The sequence below is a fragment of the Cyprinus carpio genome, chromosome A25 (assembly GCF_018340385.1).
Source record: "Cyprinus carpio isolate SPL01 chromosome A25, ASM1834038v1, whole genome shotgun sequence".
Taxonomy (NCBI): Eukaryota; Metazoa; Chordata; class Actinopteri; order Cypriniformes; family Cyprinidae; genus Cyprinus; species Cyprinus carpio.
In genome coordinates, this window is record NC_056596.1 from 10998891 (window position 1) to 11025065 (window position 26175).

The 26175-nt window shown below is 37.8% G+C and overlaps 2 protein-coding genes across 3 annotated transcripts; both read right to left on the bottom strand.

Annotated features, from left to right (window-relative positions):
* Positions 1 to 570: 570 nt before the first annotated feature.
* LOC109063459 (alpha-ketoglutarate-dependent dioxygenase alkB homolog 3-like) lies at positions 571 to 8739 on the bottom strand. Of its 2 annotated transcripts, XM_042715473.1 has the most exons (11): positions 8568 to 8739; positions 8315 to 8349; positions 8089 to 8182; positions 7622 to 7698; positions 7508 to 7542; positions 7367 to 7414; positions 7161 to 7267; positions 4043 to 4131; positions 3736 to 3945; positions 2704 to 2802; positions 571 to 1101 (listed from the first exon to the last, which is right to left on the bottom strand). In XM_042715473.1, the coding sequence occupies exons 3-11, from the start codon at positions 8162 to 8164 to the stop codon at positions 997 to 999; spliced, it is 846 nt and encodes a 281-aa protein (XP_042571407.1). In that variant the 5' UTR covers positions 8165 to 8182; positions 8315 to 8349; positions 8568 to 8739; the 3' UTR covers positions 571 to 996. The 2 variants fall into 2 exon arrangements, with proteins under 2 accessions (XP_042571407.1, XP_042571406.1); XM_042715472.1 differs by lacking the exon at positions 8315 to 8349 and having other exon boundaries at positions 8568 to 8737.
* Positions 8740 to 9495: 756 nt separating this feature from the next.
* Positions 9496 to 24429, bottom strand: LOC109063469 (hydroxysteroid (17-beta) dehydrogenase 12a). The gene is given in 11 exon segments (XM_042715474.1): positions 9496 to 10581; positions 10676 to 10857; positions 11514 to 11565; positions 11914 to 11998; positions 12477 to 12511; positions 12848 to 12892; positions 12982 to 13046; positions 13395 to 13502; positions 15416 to 15491; positions 16119 to 16165; positions 24110 to 24429. Coding segments are annotated over 11 exon segments (981 nt in total). The 5' UTR covers positions 24288 to 24429; the 3' UTR covers positions 9496 to 10473.
* Between the last annotated feature and the right edge of the window lie 1746 nt (positions 24430 to 26175).

Genomic DNA, 26175 nt, shown 5'->3' on the forward strand with positions numbered 1-26175 from the left:
GTGTATAGCTTACCAACCATCTGCACAGAGAAAACAGTTTGAGGGCTGCAAGTTGTAAAAAACAGATGTCTTGGAAAGTCTGGCAGCCCTTCAAAATATAATAAACCTCATAATTATAAAAAATAGGACAAAAGGCTTACTGTGAGTTTGTTACCTTAGTAATAAAATGTTTTAGATCACACATGTGTAATTTTGATAATACAATCATGGTTCAAAAAATTACTATCAATAAGATTTTTATTCAGCAAGGATGCATTCAGTTAATTAAAGAAGTGACAGCAAAGACATTTCAAATTAAATTTAGAATCCTAAAAAAATCTCACAATTTCCACTTAAATATTAATCAGCAAAAGATTTTTTCAAAACTGATAATAATAATAATAATAATAAATAAAAATGTTTCTTAAGCAGAAAATAGAAGACTAATAATAGCTCAAAGTATTATTGCTTCTAGAGTATTTTTGATTAAATAAAAGCCTCGGAGAGCATAAGAGACTTCAAAAGCATTAAAAAAATCTTACAGACTCTGAACGGTAGCGTAACCAACCCTATAATGACACTGAACAAATGTATCTAATTAAGGTTTATTCACCACAAGCTATAAATGAAAAATTGCAAAACATGTAATATTTAAACAGCAATTTACCTAGAAAAAGAGCCTCTGGTGGGCCGTAACTGAAATATGGGCCACATGGCACTGATTCTTTTGACGTATATTCTCCAAATATTGTAAAGAAGTAATACCTATAACTTTTTCTTATAACATAAGCAATTTGTGGACAATTGCTGTGAGAAAATAATCATTATGTAAACAAAAATTCCATTGTTCAAGGTCTTTGATCAAAAGAGAACTTCCACACGTAAATAAACAATTAAACTGAACAGAAATGATGTGTTGTCTGTTGTGTATACAAGTCATCACTGGTGCTCTGTGAACGAGACAGACCTCTCCAGATCTCTTCAAACCCGCAGTCTCTTCTTCTCTTCTCCCAGCGATCATCTCACAAATCTCCCACTGGGACGCTCTGGCTCTGGGTATATGGTGCGGAACGTGAGGTTTATTCGAGGTCCACGGTCATGGTACTCCTTAGCCACCTGGTGCTATTTAAAAAACACATTAATAATGTTACAACTACACTCACAACAAGGCAATGTAACCATTGGATAAAGTTAAAGGAGGTTAACTGGACTTCAACTGGCCTTGGCATTCGCCTCAAAAGACAGCGGTGATGCATGATGTGTATTACATAATTCAAATATGATTACGCATTGTGTCATGTATATTTAGACAGACAGATGATAAAGAATGTAGCTTGACTAAGCAAAAGCAGTATGCTTACATACACAATTACAATGTTGAATCGGTGTCCCGTTATATTTTTGATCCAGAACATCCCTTTGACAGTTATTTAACAGCTTTCAAAGCCTCTAAATGTTTTGAAGACATTTTAAAGTCAACTGCGAACAGCTATACATATGGGTTAACTTAGCTCTATTTTGACAGGTCAATGTGAGTTATGTCAACCTAATAAGATCGCCTGAAAGCTTTTTGGCACAATCCGCGAGTGACCTTTCTTGAACAGTTTTCAGATGTCGCCATAAAATGTTCGTGACCTTTCTCTATTCTTTGTGCCTCACCAAAGGCCTGTGGTTTATCTTGGAGTCGGAATCCAAAAACAACTCTTAAACAGCACAAAAATAACTTCCAGCAGGTTTTTGAAATGAAATTACTAAAATAAATTAATTATAATAATTATAATATATAATAATTATAATAATTACACTTATTTAATTCGATTTGGCAGTTTCTTTGTTTTGTGAATAAAGTTCATAAGTAGTCACCATACATTACCAAATTATTATTCTATCATTACTACGTCAACACTATCATCATATTTAATATAGTTTGCATGAAAAAAGCAACTATAATGACTTAATTTAAATTAAAAGCATTGCTATTTTAGAGCATTTAGCCCTCAGTCAAACTATTACAAGTACGTAGTGAATAAGACGCAGGTTTTTGCTCTGATATCATATGTTTTGTGAATTCTCCCAATTGTCTGTAATAATTTACGTGCAATGTTTTGCAAAGTCTTTCTTGGAAACACTGTCTGTTTCAGTCTGCAGTGAAGAAACACGTTCACTTTCCCCCTTCACACGGTTACACATCAGCAGAAAACAGTGTCTGCACTTAACGCTCTCTGGATGGTGGACTGTTCCAGATCATCTCTACCACGTGTGATTAGTTTTCCAGAACATACTCTAGCCGAAAACAAAGGAACACCATCTCCACCCTTCCACTTCGATTTAGCCATTTTCAGCCTTTCTCCACAGTCTGGCTTATCATCAGCATTCAGAAGACTGTTATTAACTGGCAGCTTAAACGCTCGCATTAGACTAAACAAGACCTCCTGACACTTCTTAGTGAGTCACTTTAAATCTTGAAGATACACACTCTGTAAAAGTTCTTGCGAATCAGCTAAAATGATTTTCAGAAGGATTTACTGATAGTCATGATCACTTAAGACTATATAAAATACCAGAGAAATCTTTGCATTTGCTTTTTCTGCTGCTGTTTGAGCTTGTGGTGCAACTTAGCAAGAAAACGATGCATAGATTTCTGCTGGTTTGCAGATTCTGTTGTAATAACCAAAATCATAGTGACTACAAATATTTCCTTCAGAGCAGTTAAAAGTGACGTACCTGCCAGTCCACCTGCATACAGCCTTCCATGAGCAGGAGGGTCCCGTGGGTCAGCGGGATGCGTATGCGCTCCACATAAGTGTAGTCTCCTTTATCTTCCTGAAACACATACAGAAAAAAAAAAATCTAAGGGCTAATTCTAAGGGCTAAAAAGACTCACTCACAACAGTGCCAGAAACTTTGACCAACATAATAATCAGGCTTCCTGGTATAAGTAATCAAACTTGCAATTTTAAAACTAGGGATGCTCTGATATTAAAATTCTGAATGGTACTGATGGATAAGTCAATCATTATTTTCATGGTATGGCCAAAAACTGGATAAATGGTAGACATAAAAATTTTGAATGAACGAGAATTAAAATTAAAATGAAATGCTGGAATAAAATTATATATTAAATTAAATATTCAAACATTAGATTTAAAAGTTTTTAAATTATATTTTTAAAGATTAATTTAACTAGATATATATTTAATTAAATATCCAATATTGACAGATATCGGTAAATTAAAAATAAAATCTCTAATATCAGTCGATATACCAATATATTGTGATTTTTCTGCTATTTAAAACATTAAGCTCTTTTAAAGCTCCAGAATTACTGTGTTTGTCTGCACCTTTTGGCTAAAAAACAAACAAACTTGTGATTACATATAAATTACTGTAATAATTATTATTTTTTATATGATTATTAGTATAACAAATTAAAAAATAAGAAATATTCCTACTGTAATTCTTCATTGTAAAATAAAAAAATAATAATTATAACATTTTTAACATCACTGTGAAATTACAATACTAATACACTTATTTCTGAAATTTCAAAACCATTGAGTTTGTAGCGTAAAACCACATGGATCTCCCTTAAACTTCTCTTCTGTTGACAACAGCTGCCAACCACAATCTGCAGTTTGGTTTTATTATGATTAATCGCAGCGCTAATATATCGTGCATCCTTAGGGCACACACTATAATTCCCATCATTTAAACCCTAGCATGACTGTGACAGGAAATTATACATCGCAGACTCACAGGAAGTGGCTGCTTTCGGAGACTGAACACTCTTGTGTCGCCCAGACTCAGAGAGGCGATGATGGGCTCGGGTCCTAATGACGGCTCATTGTCACTGTGCCAACCGATGCTGTCTTTACCGTCCCGGTACAGGTTACACAGTAATGAGTTAAACTTGTGACCGCTCTTCTGCTCAATGGCCAGACGTAAAGTGCTGAGAACTGGATGCCACTGTAATAAGAGAAAAATACAGAAATAGATGCTTTACTTAACATATTGCTACATGTCATTTTTGTTTGCTCACATGCAGTAAGCAACAGTGATATACCTGAGTGTTGGGCTGCATAGCAGAACGTGAATATGTATATGGCAGATCTCCATACCAACAAGTGAGCCTGGGTTCGTCATATGCATCACCTGAAGTGCAAAACATACTGAATATAAAGCATGTTCTGCTATTTCTACTTTCAATACTGCCTAATGTCTATTTAAATGAAAATGAAAGGGATAGTTCACCCAAAAATGAAAATTCTGTCATCATTTTCTCACCCTCAAGTTTGTTCCAAACTTGTAGGAGTTTTTTATCTTCTGTTGAGCACAAAAGAAGATATTTTGAAGAATGCTGGTATAACCAAACAGTTAACAGTAGCCACTGGCTTCCATAGTATGGAGAAAGAAAAAAAATACTAGGGAAGTCAATGGGGACCAGAAACAGCTTGGTTTCATTTTTGGGTAAACCATCCCTATTAAAGGGATACTCCACCCCAAAATGAAAATTTTGTCATTAATCACTTATCGCCATGTCGTTCCAAACCTATAAAAGCTCCGCTTATCTTTGGAACACAATTTAAGATATTTTGGATGAAAACCGGGAGGCTTGTGACTGTCCCATAGACTGCCAAGTAAATAACAGTGTGAAGGTCCATAAAAGGGATCAAAGTCATTGTCAGAATACTCCATCTGCCATCAGATGTGCAATCTGGGTTATATGAAGCAACGGGAACATTTTTTGTAAGTGAAGAAAACAAAAATAACGACTTTATTCAACAATTCCTTTGTCAGCGGTCTCCTCTGTGTCTCTCCATATCACCGTATGCTGCGTATGCTCTTCTGTATCATCCGGAGTGTCTCTGAGTATAATGTTGTGATATGAATTGTTGAATAAAGTCGATGTTTTTGTTTTCTTCGTTTACAAAAAGTGTTCCCGTAGCTTCATAATAACCCAGACTGCATGTCTGATGGCAGATGGAGTATTCTGACGATGTCTTTCATATCTTTCCTGGACCTTGACACTGTTATTTATTTGGCAGTCTATGGGACAGTCACAGGCCTCCCCGTTTTCTTCCAAAATATCTTAAATTGTGTTCCAAAGACGAACAGAGCTTTTACGGGTTTGGAACGACAAAATTTGATTTTGATTAATGACAAAATTTTCATTTTGGGGTGGAGTATCCCTTTAAGTAATATCCAATTAATATTCAGTAATATTACTGACTGTTTTATAATCTGGAAGGTATAAAATCATATTTCAAAATGCTTAAAAACTAATAGCACATCTTTCCACACCAAACCACCTGAAAGCTTGTGGAACCAGAAAATTTGCCAAAACGATCTCAATCAGTCACAGTCAAACGTGAACTGCTCTTGGTCCGAAGCAAATGTTTAAACATTTGGTATATTTGGGACTTTTTCAAATGATGTCAGTCTTGGAGAAGGTAAACAGATGAGGGAACTGGAGGCAGTGGCATTCCTGCCAATTTACTGATAGAGAAGGACTGGAAAATGTGAGTCATTGTGGAAAGAGCACTTTGTGAAAAAGTGAGTGGGACAGACGCAAAATTTCATCATGTGTGCGCAAAAGCATGCTTATTTTGATTCTTCTGCTTTGGTCTTGGGTCAGATTAGAACCTGTTTTACCACATTAGCACCAAGGCTCAACATATGCTCATATGCTACTGGAAAATAATGTTTTTGCTGTTGGTTCAATTTACTTTAATAAAAATAAAAAATTTCATTGGTTTTTGTCCACTAAAAATTTGTAAATCTGAAGTTTAATTCATTTGAGTTGGGACTACAGTACATGAATCATTTTAGTTGCATTAACTAAAACTGCATGGGTCTTTTATGATGACTATGCTGATGACTATATTTTTAAATGTTTTTATGATGACTATGGTCTTCATTGCTTCATTCAATGAACATAGCTGTGCTAATGGAAGTGCAGTGACAAAATAAAAATATAAATGAATTTTGTGTAAACACTTGCCTTAAAGGTGAAGTAAAATCAATGGATGTACTTAATTTAATTTTACTTATTCCATGTGTGAAAGTTACTTGAAAAATGTGAGTGCAAAAACCTACAATAGAAAAATTTAGTAACATTTACTTGTGCACTACACGCTGCGATTGATGCTTTTATGATACATCATGCTCTTGAGAAACATTTATTTGTTCAGCTCTCAATCATCATTTAAATATCATCTTACTAAGACATTATTAAGAGATACAGAGTGACAATTGATATTTATATTATAGATTATGCAAGTAGTCTATTAAGGAGTCATACTCATTGATATCTTAAAGTTTTACATTGCAAGCTATCAAAATATCATAATATTTTTGGACATATAAATATCAGCAACTGCACTGACTTGTATATTGTAAGCCTGATATATAAAATATGATACAAAATATAAAACGCACAAACTTATATATGTGACCCTGGAGCACAAAACCAGTCTTAAGTCGCTGGGGTATATTTGTAGCAAAAGCCAAAAATACATTGTATGGGTCAAAATTATTGATCTTTCTTTTATGCCAAAATCATTAGGATATTAAGTAAAGATCATGTTCCATGAAGATATTTTGTAAATTTCCTACTGTAAATATAGTATAACTTAATTTTTTATTAGTAATATGCATTGCTAAGAACTTCATTTGGACAACTTCAAAGGTGATTTTCTTAATATTTTGATTTTTATGCACCCTCAGATTGCAGATTTTCAAATAGTTGTATCTCAGCAAATACTGTCTGATCCTAACAAATCATACATCTATGGAAAGCTTATTTATTCAGCTTTCAGATGATGTATAAATCTCAAAATTGACACTTATGACTGGTCTTGTGGTCCACGGTCACATATGATTATTACTTCAGTTCATACATTCAATCTTGTGTTCAGAATTATGGTCATGTTCTTTGCAAACAAAAAGCAGTTGGGGGTTTGGTGCCTTGCTCAAGGGCACCTCAGTCGTGGTTTTGCCGGCCCGAGACTCAAACCCACAACCTTACCAAACTCTCTAACCATTAGGCCACAACTTCCCCTATATACATATATATATATATATATATATATATATATATATATATATATATATATATATATATATATAAATAAAACACATTTTTTCCCCCTTAATTTACATTACCTCAACATGCAACTCACCCATCATCCTAAAATTGGTCTTTTGTGACCATGGCAGTTCAGCGAGTAGCTTGCTAAACATCCAGTCAGCCTCCTCCTGTTGTAGAAACCCTGGTATGAGTCGCAGTCTGGACAGGAATCAAGTACACAATTACTTAAATGCAGGAAGTGATCTTCTGAAGGTAATTTATTTTAGTTTAGGCCACTTTAAATCTGAGCATTGTTACCTGGACACACCAGAAGGCCCCTGACTAATCTCATAGTCACCAGCATTTCTGAGAAAGAGAAGAAAACAGCACACTAGATATAGACGGTGTGTCAATCAGCAGGTTTTAATGCTTGAAAGTGCCCGGGACTGAGTCACACACTCGATCACTTTCTCCACAGGAATCTCTCTGATGGGCTGAAAAAGAAATACAGAATGAATCAGAAACATCAGAAAGCAAGAAAACAGCATAAAAAAGCCACAGAATGGCTCTCACGTCTGCTGGCTGATGGAACTCAAATGATCGCGGTGCATTTTTCCACGATCCTGCTGCAGACGACGGGACATCTTGAGCTGAAACAATAAATGCAAATACTCCTAATTTAGAAAACAATACACTGATACACTATTCTACACCTACATTGCCTATAAGTCCATGTAAAATGTTTAATTTTAATAATTTCCATGACGTTTTCATAACTTTATTACTACTTCTTGAAAGTAATTTATTTAAGCATTTATGGTAAATATCATAAAAACACAAATCATTTATTCAATCACTGTTCTTTTCAAAATTTTATTAATTTTCATGACTTTTGCAGACCTGAAAACCACTGTGTGTTATTTAAATCAGGCCAAATTGTGGAATACTATGTTAATATGTAAACATATGTCAACAAAGCTCAGTTTTTTAATCTTTATCTGTTGCTGTACAGGTATTATAACAGGAGAAGGATGGCATACCGGTTGGCTGTTGTGGTTTGTGAAGAGGTTTGGCCCAGGAGCCCTGGACTCTCGCTCGCTGCCTTTTATCACTCATTAAAAGCTCAAAACTTATCTGACAAGACAAAACACATGATGTCAGTGGGCTTTAGTACCTTAGAAGGACAAAATGTATTTATTTTTTCAAGTTTTACAATTGACTACAGAAGAAATGTACTGCCATCTTCAGGTAATTTCAGTAACTCACTCATTTCAGGATAACACTTTCATTCTGGAATGTGCCTGTAAGTCAGTTTTTAAAACCAATCTTTTCAAAAGTATATATGATGAGCACACTATATTATAAAACGCATAAGTATGTTTGATGTTAACAGACTTATGACAGCTTGTATACTAAAAGTGCACACCTCACAGACTAAGACACAGTTTTTACATTTTCAGTCAATTTTTAATGACCTGACAGCGTTTTCCTAAAAATGAGCAACTTAAACAATACTTACACACAGCGGTTTCGACGCGATTTATCTCATTCTTCAGAGCGCTGAACATTTGTGTAACAGAAACACAATCAGTTCTGGTGTTCGGCGAAACGTGTCCGTGTTCCTACAATGATGCGGTGAAAACGCTTCCTAGTTCCTACCCTGAAATGATCGATACCAACACGGTTCCTACCCCCTTCTTCTGGAAGTACACTGCTGTATATGAACATGTATATTACATGCATAAAATATGTGTATAATACAAATACAATGCTGTATGTTTGTTTAAGATGTACTACGTATGCTCCTACATAGGCTACTTCTAGTAGTTTTCCAATATTACAACTTAAATTATTTAGAAACTAGAATAGTTTAATCTTTAGAACTAATATAATCTACTAATCTACTTACTATAAACTTAATTTATCTAAAATTGCATATTAGGCACTAGACAATACCTCATAACAAAATAAAGTTGAATTCAGGTGTGTAATTTTACAATGATGATTACATCAGCTTTGCTATTTACACAAGGACAGATCATTTCTACTCTAGATTATTAAGTTTTTAAAAATTATAAAATGACTGTATAACACTCGGCAAAGCTTCAAACTTTGGAGCTTTCTTGTATTATTATAGATTACTGCAAATGTGTTGCGCATCATTTACAATCATACATTTGTTTCATTCAAGAGAAATTAATATTATTTTATTAAATTTAATTCTGTAATTTTAGTTGTGTTCAGTTCCGTAAAAGATTTGTTAAATTATGTAATGTTACAAGAATAACATAGCATGCATCTATATATATTTCTTCCTTCTTGAAGTACAAAAAGTATCAGAACCCCTCAAAACTATTAAGTAGATCAGTGTTGAATTAAAGCCAGACATTTTATTCATCTCTTTGTAACATTTAAAACCTAAATCCAATAAAAAAAAAACACAAAACTATAAGCAGTCATAAAATTTATTTAAAAAAGGCAAATACAAAAACCAATACAGAAATCATTTTTATTAAACAAGATTTCAGATTGTCACGCATCAGTGAAGCAGCACGTTTTGTTCCACTCTTCAACACGTCTGGAAGGATAACATTCAAGTTTTAAACCAGGGGCGACTAATGAGGTTTAACCACCTGGATGTTTTAACTTGACTGGCACTGGTCCGTAAATAATCACACAGAGATCCAAGCTATGGAGGTATTCCTCAAATCCACATTGGATGAAACTCAAGACAAACGGGTGACGTTCCACCACACCTTTAAGTCTTCAGTGGAGAAAATCATGTAAACGAGCATTAGATCTCCTTTCAATAAATGTGACCAAGTTTTAAATTACTATAAAAAGGCACAGGTTTTAAATAAACCAAATCTGACACGTAAACTTACAGCCTGAAAAGGCCAATGTACAAAAATGAATTTAAATCAGACCTTTGATTTTATATTGATACAGTACAAGATTAAAAAAATATTCACCATAGATTTGCGAAATAATGATAAGAAAGGCCAGCACCCATTAATCACTCATCAGAAGGTTTAAGGCACAAATGCAAACTAGTTATTGGCAGTTAACAAGAGTGCAAACAGATAGTACCAGATAAAAAGAAAATGCATAATTAATTAGTAATTAAATAAATATAAAACACCATCACCATATTAATAACCCTCTGCTTACAACAGCAGTGGACACAAAACCCTCCCAACACACTTCTTTCACCTTATAAAGAAGATTGGTCTCCATTTCTGGCAACCAGCAACAAGTCAATAATAATGAGTCATTGTGGAACGTCAACATATCCAGATATTTATCCAAAGAGTACAAAAACACACAACATTTAACACACAAAAAAGATTCAAAATAACTCCAGTGAATCTCAAATCTCAGCACATGTTCTGTAAAACCGTATTCCGTCACACAATATCTTCAAACTATCGCAACTTTCTCCTCCTGAGGTATCCGCCGCGCTGGGCCTTGTTCATGCGCAGACCCAGGCAGAGGACCAGCTTGATGGGGGCCAGGACAGTGGTCACCCAGCCCTGTGGGACACAGAGGTAAGAAAGAAGTTTAGGGTGACAACATGGTCGATGGATGTGTAAAACACTGCCGGATGAGACATTCAGGCTGACATACCATGACGGCGTGAGGGAAATAGCCGTTGGTCTGGTCTTGCAGTCCCACAGTGTTCAGTTCAGCAGCTACGTAGCGTTCAGGGGTGGGCTTGTCCAGGGTGGGCTTCCTGATCTTCGTCATCTTGGTAGCCACAAAGAAAGGCAGCACACTCTGGTAGGGACAGAGAGATTTGACGTAATTCACTAAAAAAGGCACTTTAGACTGGCTGGATCTTTGCTATTCGTATCTGATAGATCGAAACAAAAACCTTAAGAGACTTTATTAATGAATTAATACAGTTCTTGTTGTTTTCACTGCCCTCAACAGTCTCTTGCCAATCGATGATGCATTTAAAAAGTTTGGGGGAAGTAAGATTTTTAATGGTTTTGAAAGACGCCTCTTACACTCACCAAGGTTGCATTTAATCAACAATACAGTTTAATGGTTTTGATTTAATCATCTTTAAATAAAAAAGTTTGCATTTAGTAATAGTAAAATGACTTTTTGATTTTAATACATTTTAAAAAGAAATTTATTCCTGAATTCCTTGCAGGGTTCTTTGATGAATAGAATCATTATTTTAAGAATATAAATTTCTTTACTGTCACTGTTGATAAATTTAATGGATCCTACCTAAAACTCGCTTTTAATTAAATAAAATAATAATCAGTTTGTGTGTGTGTGAAATAATAATAATAATATTAATATACTATAATACAGATATTACTGACCCAACACACACAATCCTTTCTAATTTAATGATGCTTGGTTCTCTATTTAATCAACAATACAGAAAAAAATTTTATTTTTGTTGTATGGTGCTTGATAAGTGGTTGACAAAAGCCTGTAGAAAGATGACATGTAAAATTGTACTCTGATTGAAGGCCACGTTAGAAGATGTATAAATAAGAGTGTAGAAAGATGAAATGTAAAAAAAATATTTTCTAATTGAAATAAGTGAATAAAGGAATAACAAAATTTTAAAACCAATATTTTCTAAATGCAACAAGTGAATTGTAAAAAAACGGCCAAGGAGGGGGTCCGGTTGAGCGACTAATAATATTGTAGAAACTTAATTTTCTGTAAGTTGCTTTGCAATCATTTGATCGGACCCAGCGAAAAAGCGCTATACAAATAAACTTGAATTGAATTGAATTGAATTGAGATGAGAAAAAAAAAGTTATCTAAATGTAAAAAAAAAAACAAAAAAAAAAAAACAGAAATTATAAAGAAATTAAAAAAATTTTTTTGAAATTGTTTTGGTGGCTGGTGTAGATGGTGAGTGGTGTGGACGGTTGACCTTGGTGGATGGCAGAGGAGATATTTAGGATGACACCCTTAGCTCTGCAATGAAAAAGCAAACTTTAATTCAGCTAATCACGTTTGACATTGACACCAAATAGGGTATATTTCCAGCTGTGGAAACCTGAAAGCCGCTGTCACCCACTGTACTTCATTTCAACACACATCTAATGATGGTCGCCATGTGTGTTGCCATGGCACCAGCTTTCTCATGCAGTACCCCTGCAGCTGCAGTAGAGTGCTGGGGAGTGCAGAGGGATGGACCTGTTTGTACAAACTTTGCCCAGCTCCATTACTGGCCCAAGAGTTGCACGTGACTCAGCAGTAGCCAGTAGTATCAGTGCATTGTTGCTTTTCAATTTCACACAAAGAGTGGGGAGAACAGAAGGGGAGCAATACTCAGGAGGGAAAAACCCTGTTTTTAAAAGCTGCACTGAATTCATTTTTAGTGACAGCAGCTGTTTTAGGAATTCCAGTAAGATGCTGGAAGGATGTTTTTATATAAAACACCAGGACTTACCTTGCCTCCATTCTGGGCAACACCAGACGAGTCATCTGGAGAGGAAAAACAGGACAAAAAAAAAAACGAGTTCTCACATGCTCCAAAATGACTTGAGATAACATAAAAAATCTGAAACACTAATATATTACTCCTGCATTAGAGAGAAAGAGACTGAGGGAGGGAGAGAGAGAATGCGTGGGTGGTGAACACGGGGAGCGTTGGTGGAGATCAGCAAAACACAGGGAGAGAGAACAGGTACAACAGCAGGAGGAGTACATCAAAGCGCAAAGCGGTCACGTTGCAGTACTTTTAATTTTTGAATTTGAATTTTCAAAATTAAGAATTCCGAAACCATTCAACAGCACAATACATTGTTTGTGTCTACTTACTTGGCACACTGAGGTGATGTTGACATTGATCATGGTGGTGATGAACTGCAAAAGCAAATTAAAAGGTGAATATTTCTTAACGATAATGGCTACTAATAATTAAACCTTCCTTCTCAGACAAAGAAGTTACTCACGTTTTCCAAATCAGGGATGTGGAGGAAGAATTCAGGGTATGAATATGAGATACCCACATTGTTCACTATGAATCAAAAGAGAAAAATAGAATCAGATGTGGTTGAATATGATTGAGATTAGGTATCTGAAATATGCATGTTCTAAAAATCACCACTAGGTGGCGATAAGGCATCAGGAATGAGACGTGAGCTCTAAACTACACGGGGAAAAAACTCAATCACGATTTCAGGTGAAAACATCAACAACAACAAACTTTCTGAGAAGATGAGGCCAAATAAAAGAGGTTAAAAAGCTACGCCGACAGGGAATCGTGAATGAAAGTTGTGTGCATGTAAGCTTTCCGACAAATTTGAGTTTTGGGTTGCTTTTAAGATGTAACAAAGGCCCAAAGTAAAAAAAAAAAAAAACTTACCAAGGACTCCAATCTCCAGTCCAGCGAGACCCTTTTCGATTTTAGGATAGATATCATCGTGACTGTAGTCCACTGCGATGGTTTTTGTTTCCACTTTATATGTGCTTTCTGTAATTAAGAGACATAAAAGACGCTTAATGCAAAGAAACAATGCAAACCCCCTGAAAACTACTGAAACCGTCATCGTTCCAGCTGCAGACATAATATTGGCATTGGAGAACTCTGTCCAGGAGCAGGCATCCCTGCCATTGCTGCGGTTCTAAAAATAACTTCTCTGGGACTTTGCCCATTGCACCAAAACACAGATTTCTGGCCAGCAGGAGGCGCTGTGTACCAAAGAAAGGCTGTCAGAGGAACTTCCTACAGCTCCCCTCCCCTCTTCTGCTTGTTTGAGGTGCCTGCAGCAATTAGAATTTATTGTCCAAAGGCTCATTTGTTTAAACACTGTTCCAGTGAGTTATGAGAGGAAAATTCCTCTCAGGTCTCGCAGCGAGAAGGTTTTTTTTGTTTAAATCGAAGGGTTATTTTAAGAACAAGAACACATAAATGAGCTCCAAAGTCTTTTTTTGGTCCAGGGGGCTTGTGGGATGCTGCTCTCTGTGGCTTCTAACACCCCAAATGGAAGATGATCGATACAAATGTGAGGTTTGAGAACCAGATTTGGCAAATTACATTCTGGTTCGTGACTAGCCATAACCTCCCCCCTCCCACCCATTCTGTGTTGCCAGCACGACTGTGGCACGGCAGACTGGGATTTTTCCCCTTCCAACCTCAACAGTTAAGCGCCTGCATTTAAGACAGCGTTAAAGTTGATTATAATAACATTTTATACTAATACAAACAACTGTTTGCATCCACATGGAGCTTATATGATTCCTGACAGGGTGTTTGAGTGGTGCTTTCAAGAGCTGATCATGGGCGAGTTAAGAATCTCCATCAAGGCATTGTTACTTCATTATTCAGTGCACACACTGAAGCCAAATCAGTACAAGAAAACTCCCATTCACAATATAAGGGCCGGTCACACTTCATTCATACCAAAAAAGAAATGCAATTTATTATTATTATTATTATTATTATTACTACATATAAAATCACAGTTGTTACCGTCAATTAAAATATTAAATCATTTGCAGTGACTGAAATAAAGCTGAAATAAAATAAATATTAGATAAAAAAATAAGAATGCCAAAAAGCACATAAAATTACTAAAACTTCAAAAAAAAAAAAAAAAAAAAAAACTAAGCCAATTCAAAATATTAATACGTGCTATAATGGTATATACATAGTACTTCCACTCAATAACACTGAATACAATACACATTAATTAATAATTATATTATATCATATATACACGTCTAGCTTGATTCATAGTATATAAATACATGAAGCAGAAACTGCTTTCACACTGAAAGCCTCAACGATGCCTCAAATGCAACGCAAACTTCATTTCATGTGATTGTACAAGAAATGAGTCATAGCGGTTGTGATCCTTCACACGTCTTATTGGTCTAACAGTGGATGTTTGGCCATACGGCACTTAGGGGACCAGTGACAGACTGAAGAACCTTCATGTTACATGTACATCATCTGAGCAATTATCTAGCATCTAAAGAATCCACATTTACTGGAACAGTTAAGGCAAACAGTGTTTCGTCCCTATTCTGAGTGGTGGAGTTGTTGAGGAAAGTGTTTTTTCGTTATTATTATGAGTTGTTTAAGTGGTGACATTGCCAAGTATGACTCCGTGGAGCTCGAAGCGTTGACCAGTGACAGTGCACTCCAGCCAGCCATTTTATGCTGCGGCGCCATCAGTTCAATGCCTTCCAAGGGCCCAGTCAGTGAACTGTACATGCCATCTCCCCCCCCACTCTGCCGGCCCGAGACTCGAACTCACAACCTTCCAGGGTCCTCTCTAACCATTAGGCCACAACTCTATTTCATTAACATCAGAAGGACTGTCTGTCATTCACAGAGATGAGCACTGCGGTTTGCTAACACACAGATGGCCGAACACTGACCGAGAGACTTTGCCACGTCGTCAAGCTTCTCCTGGGAACGGCTGATGAGCATCATGGAGAATCCTCGTCGAGCAAGCTAAAAAACAGAAGATAGTTTGAATCACCTCATTTATGACAAAGAGAACAAAAAATGCAAAGCTTTTGTGTTGATAATTGCCAAAACAACTCCTAAAAGTGGTCCATGTCGCATTCTTTAGCTATTTTAATGGTAAAAAGCATACTTGAGTTACTATTAGAATTTAAAATAGAACATTTGACTCATTGTTTCCGCGAAATTCTAAAACCAAAGTGTAAATATTGTGCCATTTTCAAAACTATTTCTGAATTCTGACCAACATAGCAACAGTGGCTCAACCAATAGTGTGTGTTTAGGGGCGGGGCTATTTGTTTGACCAATAACAAATGACGGGAGTGTCTGAAGGGGAAACCTGTTAGAAAACAGTAATTATTTTTTTCACAATTGTGAATTACTCACTTTTAACGGAAAAAGCTAAAGATGAAGCTGAATGTTAACTTTGGGAGTTAGCGGTGACATGAAAGAACGGCTTTTAACTGAACGAGTTATGTGAGGTAACAGGTCTATTTCTACCAGCAGTCTTCTAGTCACCCTCCTTCTCATGGCCTCAGAGTGAAACCTCTGTCTTGTGATGAGTCACTGTGCTTTCCGTGGAGCGAAGAGATAAATAAGAAGAGAAACCCTTACCTCCTCCGCATAGGATTTCCCAATCCCATCCGTGGCTCCCGTCACAACTGGAAAAAGGAGAAAGAAAAAGACGGGATCAGTGTTTGCGGCAGCTTAATTACTAATTTTTCTCACACACACACACACACACACACACAATAGGATTTAAAAAAAAAAAAAAAAAAAAAAAAAAAACACTTGTCAAAAAGCTAATTTCAGGCAAAGAGGTACTCGGATAGACCAGGTTCAAATCGAAACAATCCTGCACCTGCTAAACTGGCAGGGACGATAAAATTGAAGGGTGTCATTTTAATTCATGTTAAAATACTATTATATTTGAGCTTAATACATAAAAACTGTTCTTAAGTAGCAATTTGTAGGTTGATTTCCCTGAAAAGTGTAGCACTGACATTTTCAAAACTTGTTTGAGAATCCCAACCAGCTCAACATGGTAACACTGGCTCAGGTAATGGGTGGAGCTATCAGTTCAACCAATGGCAGACGAGTGAAATATTAAACATTTACTTCAGCCTTATTTCACAAATGCACAGGATCTTTCTTAAAACTACAGTGTACAATTTTTTGGTTAAAATATGCTTAGCCTAATAAGTGAGGGCAACAATAAACATGCCATTTCTAGGATGATGTCCACAAAAAAAAAAAAACTAATTTTTTGCATTTTCACCATTCTGACCAACAACACTGGCTCAGCCAATGATGTTAGCTGAGGGCTTGGCTATCAGATTTTTGAAAACAGTCATGCTCGTCATTCTATTTAGTGATGCTAGTGGCACAGAATGACACCCTTCACATTTATGACTATTCGTTAAAAGCCAGAATGTTTTTTTTGCAACCATAAATTCCACCCGGAAGTCTGAATTTATTAATTGATTTTATAATTAATTTTCCATTAACAAGAATTTTTCTTTTTCTTTAATAGTACTTCATTTTGACCTAAAAAGAGCTTGTAGTCTGACCAGATATGGACTACAAAATATTGCTAATGAACTCAAACACTACAAAACTTAGAGGCCCATGTCAATGTCCCATGATGCTCTTGTTTTACAAACGTGCACAGGAACAGAATAGGCGAGCATTAAGACAGTATGTGTGATGGCTGATCAAAGTGTGGCATAGGCAGTGGTCACTTGCAAGAACAGGGCTGTGGGGGAGAGTGTGTGTGTGTGTGTGTGGGGGGGGGGGGTTATGACGTCTGTAGAGCACGACAGCACAGGAGGGGTGAGGAGGGATCCTGGTTGCTGCTAAAAATAGAAACCAGTCGGATGGGGGGGGTGGAGGGGGGTAATGGGAGACTGCGCAAAGTCAGATGTGGGTAGAAAGTGAGAGAGATAGTGAGAGCATTGATCGAAAGAGAGAAGGAACAAATGAAAGTGATTCACAAACTCCTTTTCAAACTCATCCTCATATTATGGACATCAAAAACACCGTACTTCCTTAGTTTGAGAAAAACAATTTAGTCACAATTCCTCAAAATGTAAGAACACAACTGTAAATTCTGCTGTTAAAAGCATTTTTAGAAACATTCCTCTAACAAAGGAGCATTTAAAAAGCAAAGGTCACCAAGACTGGGGTTGCATTTCTGAAAAGATCTCACATTTTCCCCGAACTTGAGGAATTCCAATCTTAAATTGTGCGGGTGTGCATGTACACCAGAACACTTCAAACGGAGTGAGAAGGGCTTGGGGACAATTCCCAGAATTCCACGCAAGGATGGGGCCATCAATCCATAGTTACAATCAACAACCATCAAAAACTTGACACAAAATCAACATCTAGATCACTTAGATATCCGAGGAGCATTCAGGGGATGATTTTAACACATCCGATCATAAACACACGGCTGCCTGTCATAACCCAAGACTATCCCACAGAAACATGACAAACCATGAAGATGCATGCAAGCAGCCACATTCTGAAAGCCACTGCTGCTTGACACTTCCGTGAGCATGAGTATTTTGTTAGCATGATCATTATTAGCAAGCTTAAAAACAAATGTATATAAACAGGCCCAGAAGAGCACCCTTTGCAAGCGAGATGGCACGAGCAGACGTGCTCTGGTACGTTCAGAAATACGGAGCCGCACAGGCCCTCCTCTCTACAGACTCTATATTCCAGCGCTAAAAAAAGCAGCCGAATGAGTAAAAATAGCTGCCTCGTCTGGAACAGCCGCAGCACTTGAATACCAACAAGATGCTGCCCGCTCACCCTCAATCTCTCTCTTTCTCTGCATCCCCCAGCAACCCAGCTCTTCGTAGAGCCTTCGTGGGGGGGAAAAGAAAAAGCTGACCGGTTCTCATGGAACGGGGACTTTATGCTTGCAGCGGAGGACAATCGTGAAGGAAAACATCGGAGGCCAGTGTAGCGTAATTAAAAAGCGGGATTATTCGGCCTCCACATTCAGACCGCTACTGTATGCAATCTGTCGCATCTCTCTCTCCCTCCATGAATGAACCGTTCCCGTTCTTGGCTCGGTAGCACTGCAGAACGCTAACACCTCCGCCCACTCCCCCCAAAGCAGCATCATGCTTTAAATAGCACAAGCCAGTCACATGGCCAGCAGGAAAAACTACACACCAGAGCAGTTCAGCACCCAAAATAGCATCTATACTCGATAAAGTTGGATTGAAGAAGAAGAAAAAAAAAGAAAAGATGTGGGGGTGAGTGGGTGCAATATCAAAAATAGCAGCGAAAAGTCACATGCGTGCCAAAAAAAGAGGTGAAAAATCAATAGCTCTCCTCGCAACCGTACCCTTCTTTGCTAAAATTTAATTAGAACAGGAAAGGGCAGAAATAATTCAAAACATCTAAACATAGAGCTGGTATATTTTTGGACGCTGGTGCGGAGGTAGATGCTTTTTTCCCCGGAGAGAAAACGCATTGCCGTTAAATTTGTGCAAAAGTAACACCTGTCACGGACGACTGAGGTAAAAGTACTGTAGGAGAAGAGTGTCTTATTCTTATATTTTGTCAAAGAGATGCAATTAAACATACTAGAGGCCTTTCACATTTTTTGCAAGGTGCACACTGTGCTTCATATTAGCGCACTGCAAAATCAAAATAAATAAATAAAATAGGAAAAATGCCATCTAAACAGTTAAAATGGGTGCAAATAGTGCCTTCTCTGGGTGAAACCAAATTAGAATTTTGGCCAAAGAGATCCAATATGCTACACGCCGCGCATGATAGCAGGTCGGAATGGGATGTGACTTGTAAGTGTAACGTTAAACGCCAGATGGAAGATTTCCTTTTCCAGGAAATAAATAAATAAATGGAGCCGAGTCGTGACAGAGAAGAGAACAGGGAGGGTGGGGGGCTCGCAGAGAGCGAACAAACAGAATCGGGAGGGGGGAGAGGGGCTCTTAGTGATGGAGATGGAGGGGATGAGCAAGAGATGGAGGATGGAGATAGAGAGGCATAGACCGAGAGAGGTGGAGGGGTAGCAGTTTTACCCAGCATCCTCGGTTCCAGCACGTGGCAACAAGCGTGTTTAGTCACATGAACAGCAGCGTTCCCTTTGAACCCAGAGAGCCAGTCACACTCTGTCATCATTCAAGGCTCACACATTCACAAGCTGCGCAGTCCACGTTCACTCTCTCACATGCACCTGGGAATAGTTTCATTCACATCGTCCAATTTTATCTAGCATGAATGGGCTAATGGTGCTATTCACAAACTTGTGCGTTCACAATCATAAAGAATAAGAAAGTTGAGCGTTAGCTGTATTGTAACAAGTCAACATGCTGCTAAGTTTCACCCGGACTGAGAAAGGCCTAGGCCATAGTGGTTTTCAATTCAGTAAAACTCCTCGATTTGAATGTCAAAGCAAGTTTGTGTGACACAATCGCCCCCATCCCCATGAATGACTGCAGCTCTATTACATAACTGTGTGATTCTCAAACACATAGTGTTCTAAGGAAGGGTGAAGTGAGCCACTGGAGGACAAGAGAGATGGGGAAGGGTGGGGGGGTGAAGCTGTAATTCTGGCTTCCTCGTGTTGCTTGGTCAGCATCACAACTCGGCTGAGAAAAAGGCCAACCTGCCTCGTTTTCACAGTACACTGCACCAGTCACAAACTGCAGACAAAACTCAACCTGTTATTTGGGACCAACAATGCTAACTCTCTCAACACATAGGCCTATACACAACGATGGACTGGAAAAGATAGTGGCTTCGTGAAGTCGTGGCCTAATGGTTAGAGAGTTGGACTCCCAATCGAAGGGTTGTGAGTTCGAGTCTCGGGCCGGCAGGAATTGTGGGTGGGGGGAGTGCATGTACAGTTCTCTCTCCACCTTCAATACCATGACTGAGGTGCCCTTGAGCAAGGCATCGAACCCCCAACTGCTCCCCGGGCGCCTCAGCATAAAATGGCTGCCCACTGCTCCGGGTGTGTGTTCACAGTGTGTGTGTGTGTTCACTGCTCTGTGTGTGTGCACTTCGGATGGGTTAAATGCAGAGCACGAATTCTGAGTATGGGTCACCATACTTGGCTGAATGTCACGTCACTTAATTTTAAGTTTCACTTTCTTTTTCTGTTTTTTTGTTTGGTTTTGTTGAGTTGTTTTGAATAATTTTCCTCAACATTCAAAGTTAAGTGTTCTGAAAGATGGAATATGATGAATCCTGTGAAGAACATGTCATACGTCACCCCTAAATAAAAAAATAAATAAAAAAATTTGCTGTTTGCTGTAGTGCTTGTCTTGTTGTATTTATATTTATTTGTGTTTATGGATTGAGCTTTTTGTTTTTGTATGTTATATGTTGTATGGTGTTATTGGGCCCCCCTCCTAAAAGCTTTCAATAGCTTCTTTGGGGTTTCCCCTTTTTACACACATTAACCTTTTTGTAACTATTGTAATTTTGTCTTTAAAATGATGAAGTGTGTGAAATAAATTCTTCAAATAAAAAAAAAAAAAAAAAAAAAAAAAAAAAAAAAAGGTGAAGCATTTCTTAAAAATAATTAATTGGGATAATGTGAGCAAAGGGGTTTACATATAAAATAAGCATATACATTTATATAACACACAAATGAAAATAACATTCTAGATTTTAAATTGAAACTTAAATATACACAATATTTTATTATTTTATACTGATTTAAATAATTACATATTAATGCTCTAAAAATGACTGTAGCGTGAGGATGAGAATCCCCAGTGAACAGAATTTAAATTATTTAGACTAAAAAAAAACATTTTTATTATAAATTATTATTATTAAAGCATTACTGTTATAAGATCTTGGGGAAATGTGCTTAATTGTTGTAATGTCATAATGCAAAATAAAGAAGAATTATCCAAAAAAACAAACAAAAAAACAATGTCCTTTATGCAAAATATGCATTTTCTTTTAATTGAGGTAAAATGTGACATTCAGACATGTATTAATTATCAGAATGAGTCTGATTATGAACCTCATGGGTTTACTGTCAAAAAAGTGATGTCACTGAATTAATTTGAGGTTTAATAGTTCTGCTGTTCATTAACACATCTGTGATTCCTTATAAAAGAATGTTGCCTGGGTTTCCTCTGTAATATGTATAATTTAATAATGCAGAGAGAGAAACCACATCTGACTAATAACGATGGTCTAAGAAAAGTCTGTGCTTCTACAGCTGCAAGAACATCATGCACAATAACTAAACCTCTGGCTTACAACCTTTACCATAGCGGTGCATTTCCCAAGGCAGACACCAGGGGTCTCCAGTAAGCGACTCAGGCGAGGAATACCTGGTTGCTACAGGAACACACCACAGGGCCTTTCTTCTTGGTTCTTCATCATACATTCCTCTTTATGACTCACCTTCAAGGTATTGCAAAGTCAGCGCATTATACCTTCAAAAAAAAAAACATCTTATGGTGTGATATCATAACGTCAACATGCAATTGAACGAGTCTGTAAGATGAAGGTGAAGAGGTAAACTGCAAACGTGTCAAGGAACCAACAAGACCTGTGCTTCTGGATTGACAGGAAGAGGAACTAGTTTCCCCCCTCCCGACTCCACTTAGTCACCTCCACCGCCAACCTGCGAGCGACAGCACATATTAAACTGAACGAGTCCGACTGGTACCCTGCTTTTTTAGTTTCAGGGAGTGGCATTTTTCACCTCCATTTTTGACATCACACTGACAGAATGTACGAAGGAAACAGTTCAAAATGTGAAAGGGAGTGGTGGTGCCTAGTGAGCAAAGGGACGATTCTTGAAACCTACTGGTAAACTGTGCAGGTCATATTTCAATCCTAAATTTCCCCAAATTTGAATTGTGGTTATACCTTTATTTGATCACTTAGGGTTAATTGAGGAGAATATATGTGTGTGTGTGTGTGTGTGTGTGTGTGTGTGTGTGTGTGTGTGTGTGTGTGTGTGTGTGTGTGTATAAAATTGGAAAGTAAAATGTTCAAGTAAAATATCAGTATATACTAAATGTAATAATAGGTTGGTAATTTTTTTTTTTAACTATCTTTAAAAACAATATCCCAGTGAAAATTATTCAATAATTTCAATAATTAGATAAAATTAGAGAAATAAAAAGATCTATAATTGGTTTGATCATTGTTATTCACCAATATTTTCCACTTTTTCTGTTAATTTGTTATTAAATAATGTGTTTATTGATAATATGGCGCTTAATTTAGTAAAAAAAAAAAAAACTGCCACCTTTGACACACAATCAACAGGAAACTACATTCTTCACAGATGATCTAACTGGCTGAATGAGGCATATCGGTTAGCAAACAGTTAATACTGGCTTAAAGAAAATAATGGTTGCCTATACTCACAATATAACTGCTTCTTTATGGCGTGAAGACATGCAGATTTTATTAATAGGTGAGATGAACCCCAAAACCTAAAGGGTTTCCAACCCATGTTTTTGCAAGACGTACTGTTCAGCTAATGTCATTCGATGGAGAAGAAGAGTTCTGAAATGAATCAGAGCACTCCCTACAGAAGATGCTGCGACCCAAATCAAATCGCTTTGCATGTGCACTTCCCAAGCCGCTGAACGCTAGTGCACCTGCTGTCTATGCAGCATCCTATAGGCAATGAAAGACTATGGCATGATGACCGAATTCAAAATCTTTAACAGCACTGAAAGTGCGACAGCGTCAGGAGCAAATCTTCGCGCTGTACCTCACGCCTTTTGTACATTTAAGCAACACACACAAGTCTCCCCTCACATGCCGCACGTGGTATGGACCCGCATTATAATTAAGATTGGCGTTTTAAACTGCGTCATGTTGCCAAAACCAACCTCAGTGCCCCAGTGAAGGGATGAAGCGGACGACACCGGCCAAAAAAAAGGCATCTGCTGAAAGACTAAGCCGCATTTTACCCACGAAACTGTCAAAGCGACGCGAAAAAGCGCGTTTGTCGGGACACACATTGGCAAGCGCAGCCGGGAAACTGGATAACTGGGTCAGGCCAGGCACATACGATTCAGGAAAAACTTGAAATGCGAAAAATGATTAACAGGCGTCTTGGTTATACTGGGTGTATTATACAAAGTATGCGTTTTAAATAAAACATCAAATTTGACAATGGTTTTGTAAGTATATACATCATTCAATTAGTCTTTTAAAATCCAATTAGTCGGTTTTTTTTTTTTTTTTAAATGTCAGGCTGAAATACCTGAATGACTCAAGAATGACATGCTATCTGCGCATAACAGCTATATGAATGTATGGCGCAATCAGTCAAGCTGAGACACACGTCGCCTCTATTGACCATAAGCATAAAATACGAATGCCTCAATTAGTCTGCTGATCTAATATTTTCTTAACGATTATACATTTATGTGAGTGATACAAGCATTCGCCCTTGGTAAACGATAACAAAAACGTGTTCAATTACATCTGATGCGCAAAAAGTTGAAATTTTTAGGTCCCTACCAAATTCATGAAGTTCATCTTTATTTAGTTTCAGGCTGCGCCAAATGCGCACTACATTTATCCCACTCATGCCACTCATTCCCAGCGCATGTCGTTCAACTTACCTGCCCATTTTCCCAATTTGGGAGAGAGTAGATCCCCGTTCCCCAGCACCCATATCCTAAAGCCAGTGATGATCTTGTACATCAGCCACAGCGCCAGCGAGGCCGTGATAAGTGCACCGACCCAGAAGAGCGCTCTCTCGGCAGGCTGGAGCGTCTCCACCGCGTTAAACGACTCCATGTCTACGGCTGGCTGTGTGTGGTGAATGGCCTGCGAAATTAGTCGTTATGTACTGCTTTAAAGCTTCAATGTGTGCGCCCCTTTATAAGCAGGTTGTGGCATCACACCCCTACAACTCCTCTAACATACTAGTCTATCCAGATTTAAGTGCACACCTCCCACATACTCCATCGCCGCCTGTGCGAGCCCACGTCCATCGTTGATTGGCCGAAACTCGTATCCGTCAATCGAAACCTACCGTTGATTGGCTGTTGTGCGCGTCAATCACAAAGAACCCATTCTCATTCATTCGGTTGCCCGTTTCAATGGGGCGGACCCAAAACTCTTCTGAGTGAGAGGCGATTGGATAAACATAACGGTAACCTCCATTCAAATAAAGTCATTGGTTGTGATTCAGAACTGGTTTTTCTGTTTCAGTCAGGGTTACGAAACCTCCAAACCCACGCTTCCAACGATCACCCCCACACTATTTTATGAATGAAGTGTGTTGCTCATTGGCCACGCGGGCTCCTGTTGTCCCGCCCCTTCTGAGCAGTCACTGAGAGTCTATTTGTCGACACGGACGCCAGTCACATTCATTCACCGGCGCTGTCACACCAATGAGTCATACTTTGGGGAAAAAAGACGGGCAAGCTTTATTTGCTGCAATTTAGTTCGACAGACACATGTATGACTCAATTTCCCATTTTCCTGACCATGGCTCCATTTCCAAAAGCACGCAAAACATTCGTGAATTAAAGAAAACCGCGTAAACACACATTCGGTTTGTTTTCACACGCACACACACACATTAATGTATGTTGAATATTGCAAAGACATCGTATTAAGAATAAAAGTGTACATATACATGCATAGATACATACAGAGCCATACAGTATATAAATGCTTAGCTATATACACATAACCAAGCAAAATTGCGAATGAAAGAACCCCTTATAATGATCCACATCACATTTTATTAATTTATAGTGTCATATTTTACAGTATTTTTACGTGTGTGTGTGTGTGTGTGTGTGTGTTGGGACTAAGTGTTTTTTATAATAGTAAAATAAAACTGTTTCATGGTGATAAGAGCAATCATTAAAAATAATGCGAATGAAGTAAAAAATCTATATAAAATTATGTAATGTTAAACATAAGCACCAATAACGATCCTCCAGTTCTATGTAGTAACAAGTGATACACGTCATTAGATGGGGAAGCAACTGATATTTTTCACCGTGAATAGAGTATAACCCACGTTAAGGTGATTTTAAAAGCATATTTTGAGAAGCTCTGCTTATGACAAGCTTATTATTTCTATTCATTCAAAGTTGGAACTCCTCCACATGAAACTACAATTACCACACAGCGCTGCGCCGAAACATCGCGAGAACTCTCGGCGAGAGTAACGCGGAAGAGAGGATGGTTATGTAAACACATAGATATGCAGCTGAGCAACCTGTGAAAATACAGCGTAAACTGTTATGAAACACATTTTAATCGACTCACACGTGCATGCGGGTACGAAAACGATGTACGAGTGTTGTAAGCGGCGAAACTCGCGTCCAGTCGGGTGTTTTGCTCTTGGCTCGTGCCTAGCTTGTCAGATTGACATTCAGTCAGACTACACTCACTAGATCACTCCAACACATCCCGCGTCCACTGTCGCCATTCGGGTCACTCGCGACCCGAAACTTAACCTAAAATATAAGCCCACCGATGCGTGAATAATTCAAGTAACACACGTAACATGTAAACCACATGCTGTTTAGTAGAAAAAAGCATTGGCGTCGTCAAGAAAAACATTTTAATGTCTGTAATTTTAATTGTAAGATAGGCTACTCTGGCTGTGGAAACCTTTCTTTCTATGCATTGCCTCCCTCGCGCTACATTTGACTTTTTTATT

Bases quoted from the DNA above. Each gene is read 5' to 3' on its own strand.
- LOC109063459 (XM_042715473.1), bottom strand. From the start codon at position 8,164: ATGAGTGATAAAAGGCAGCGAGCGAGAGTCCAGGGCTCCTGGGCCAAA. The intron at 3,946-4,042 runs GTATATCACTGT...CTCTTATTACAG, and splicing joins CTATGCAGCCCAACACTCAG to TGGCATCCAGTTCTCAGCAC. The intron at 2,803-3,735 runs GTGAGTCTGCGA...TATGTGTTTCAG, and splicing joins TCCGAAAGCAGCCACTTCCT to GAAGATAAAGGAGACTACAC.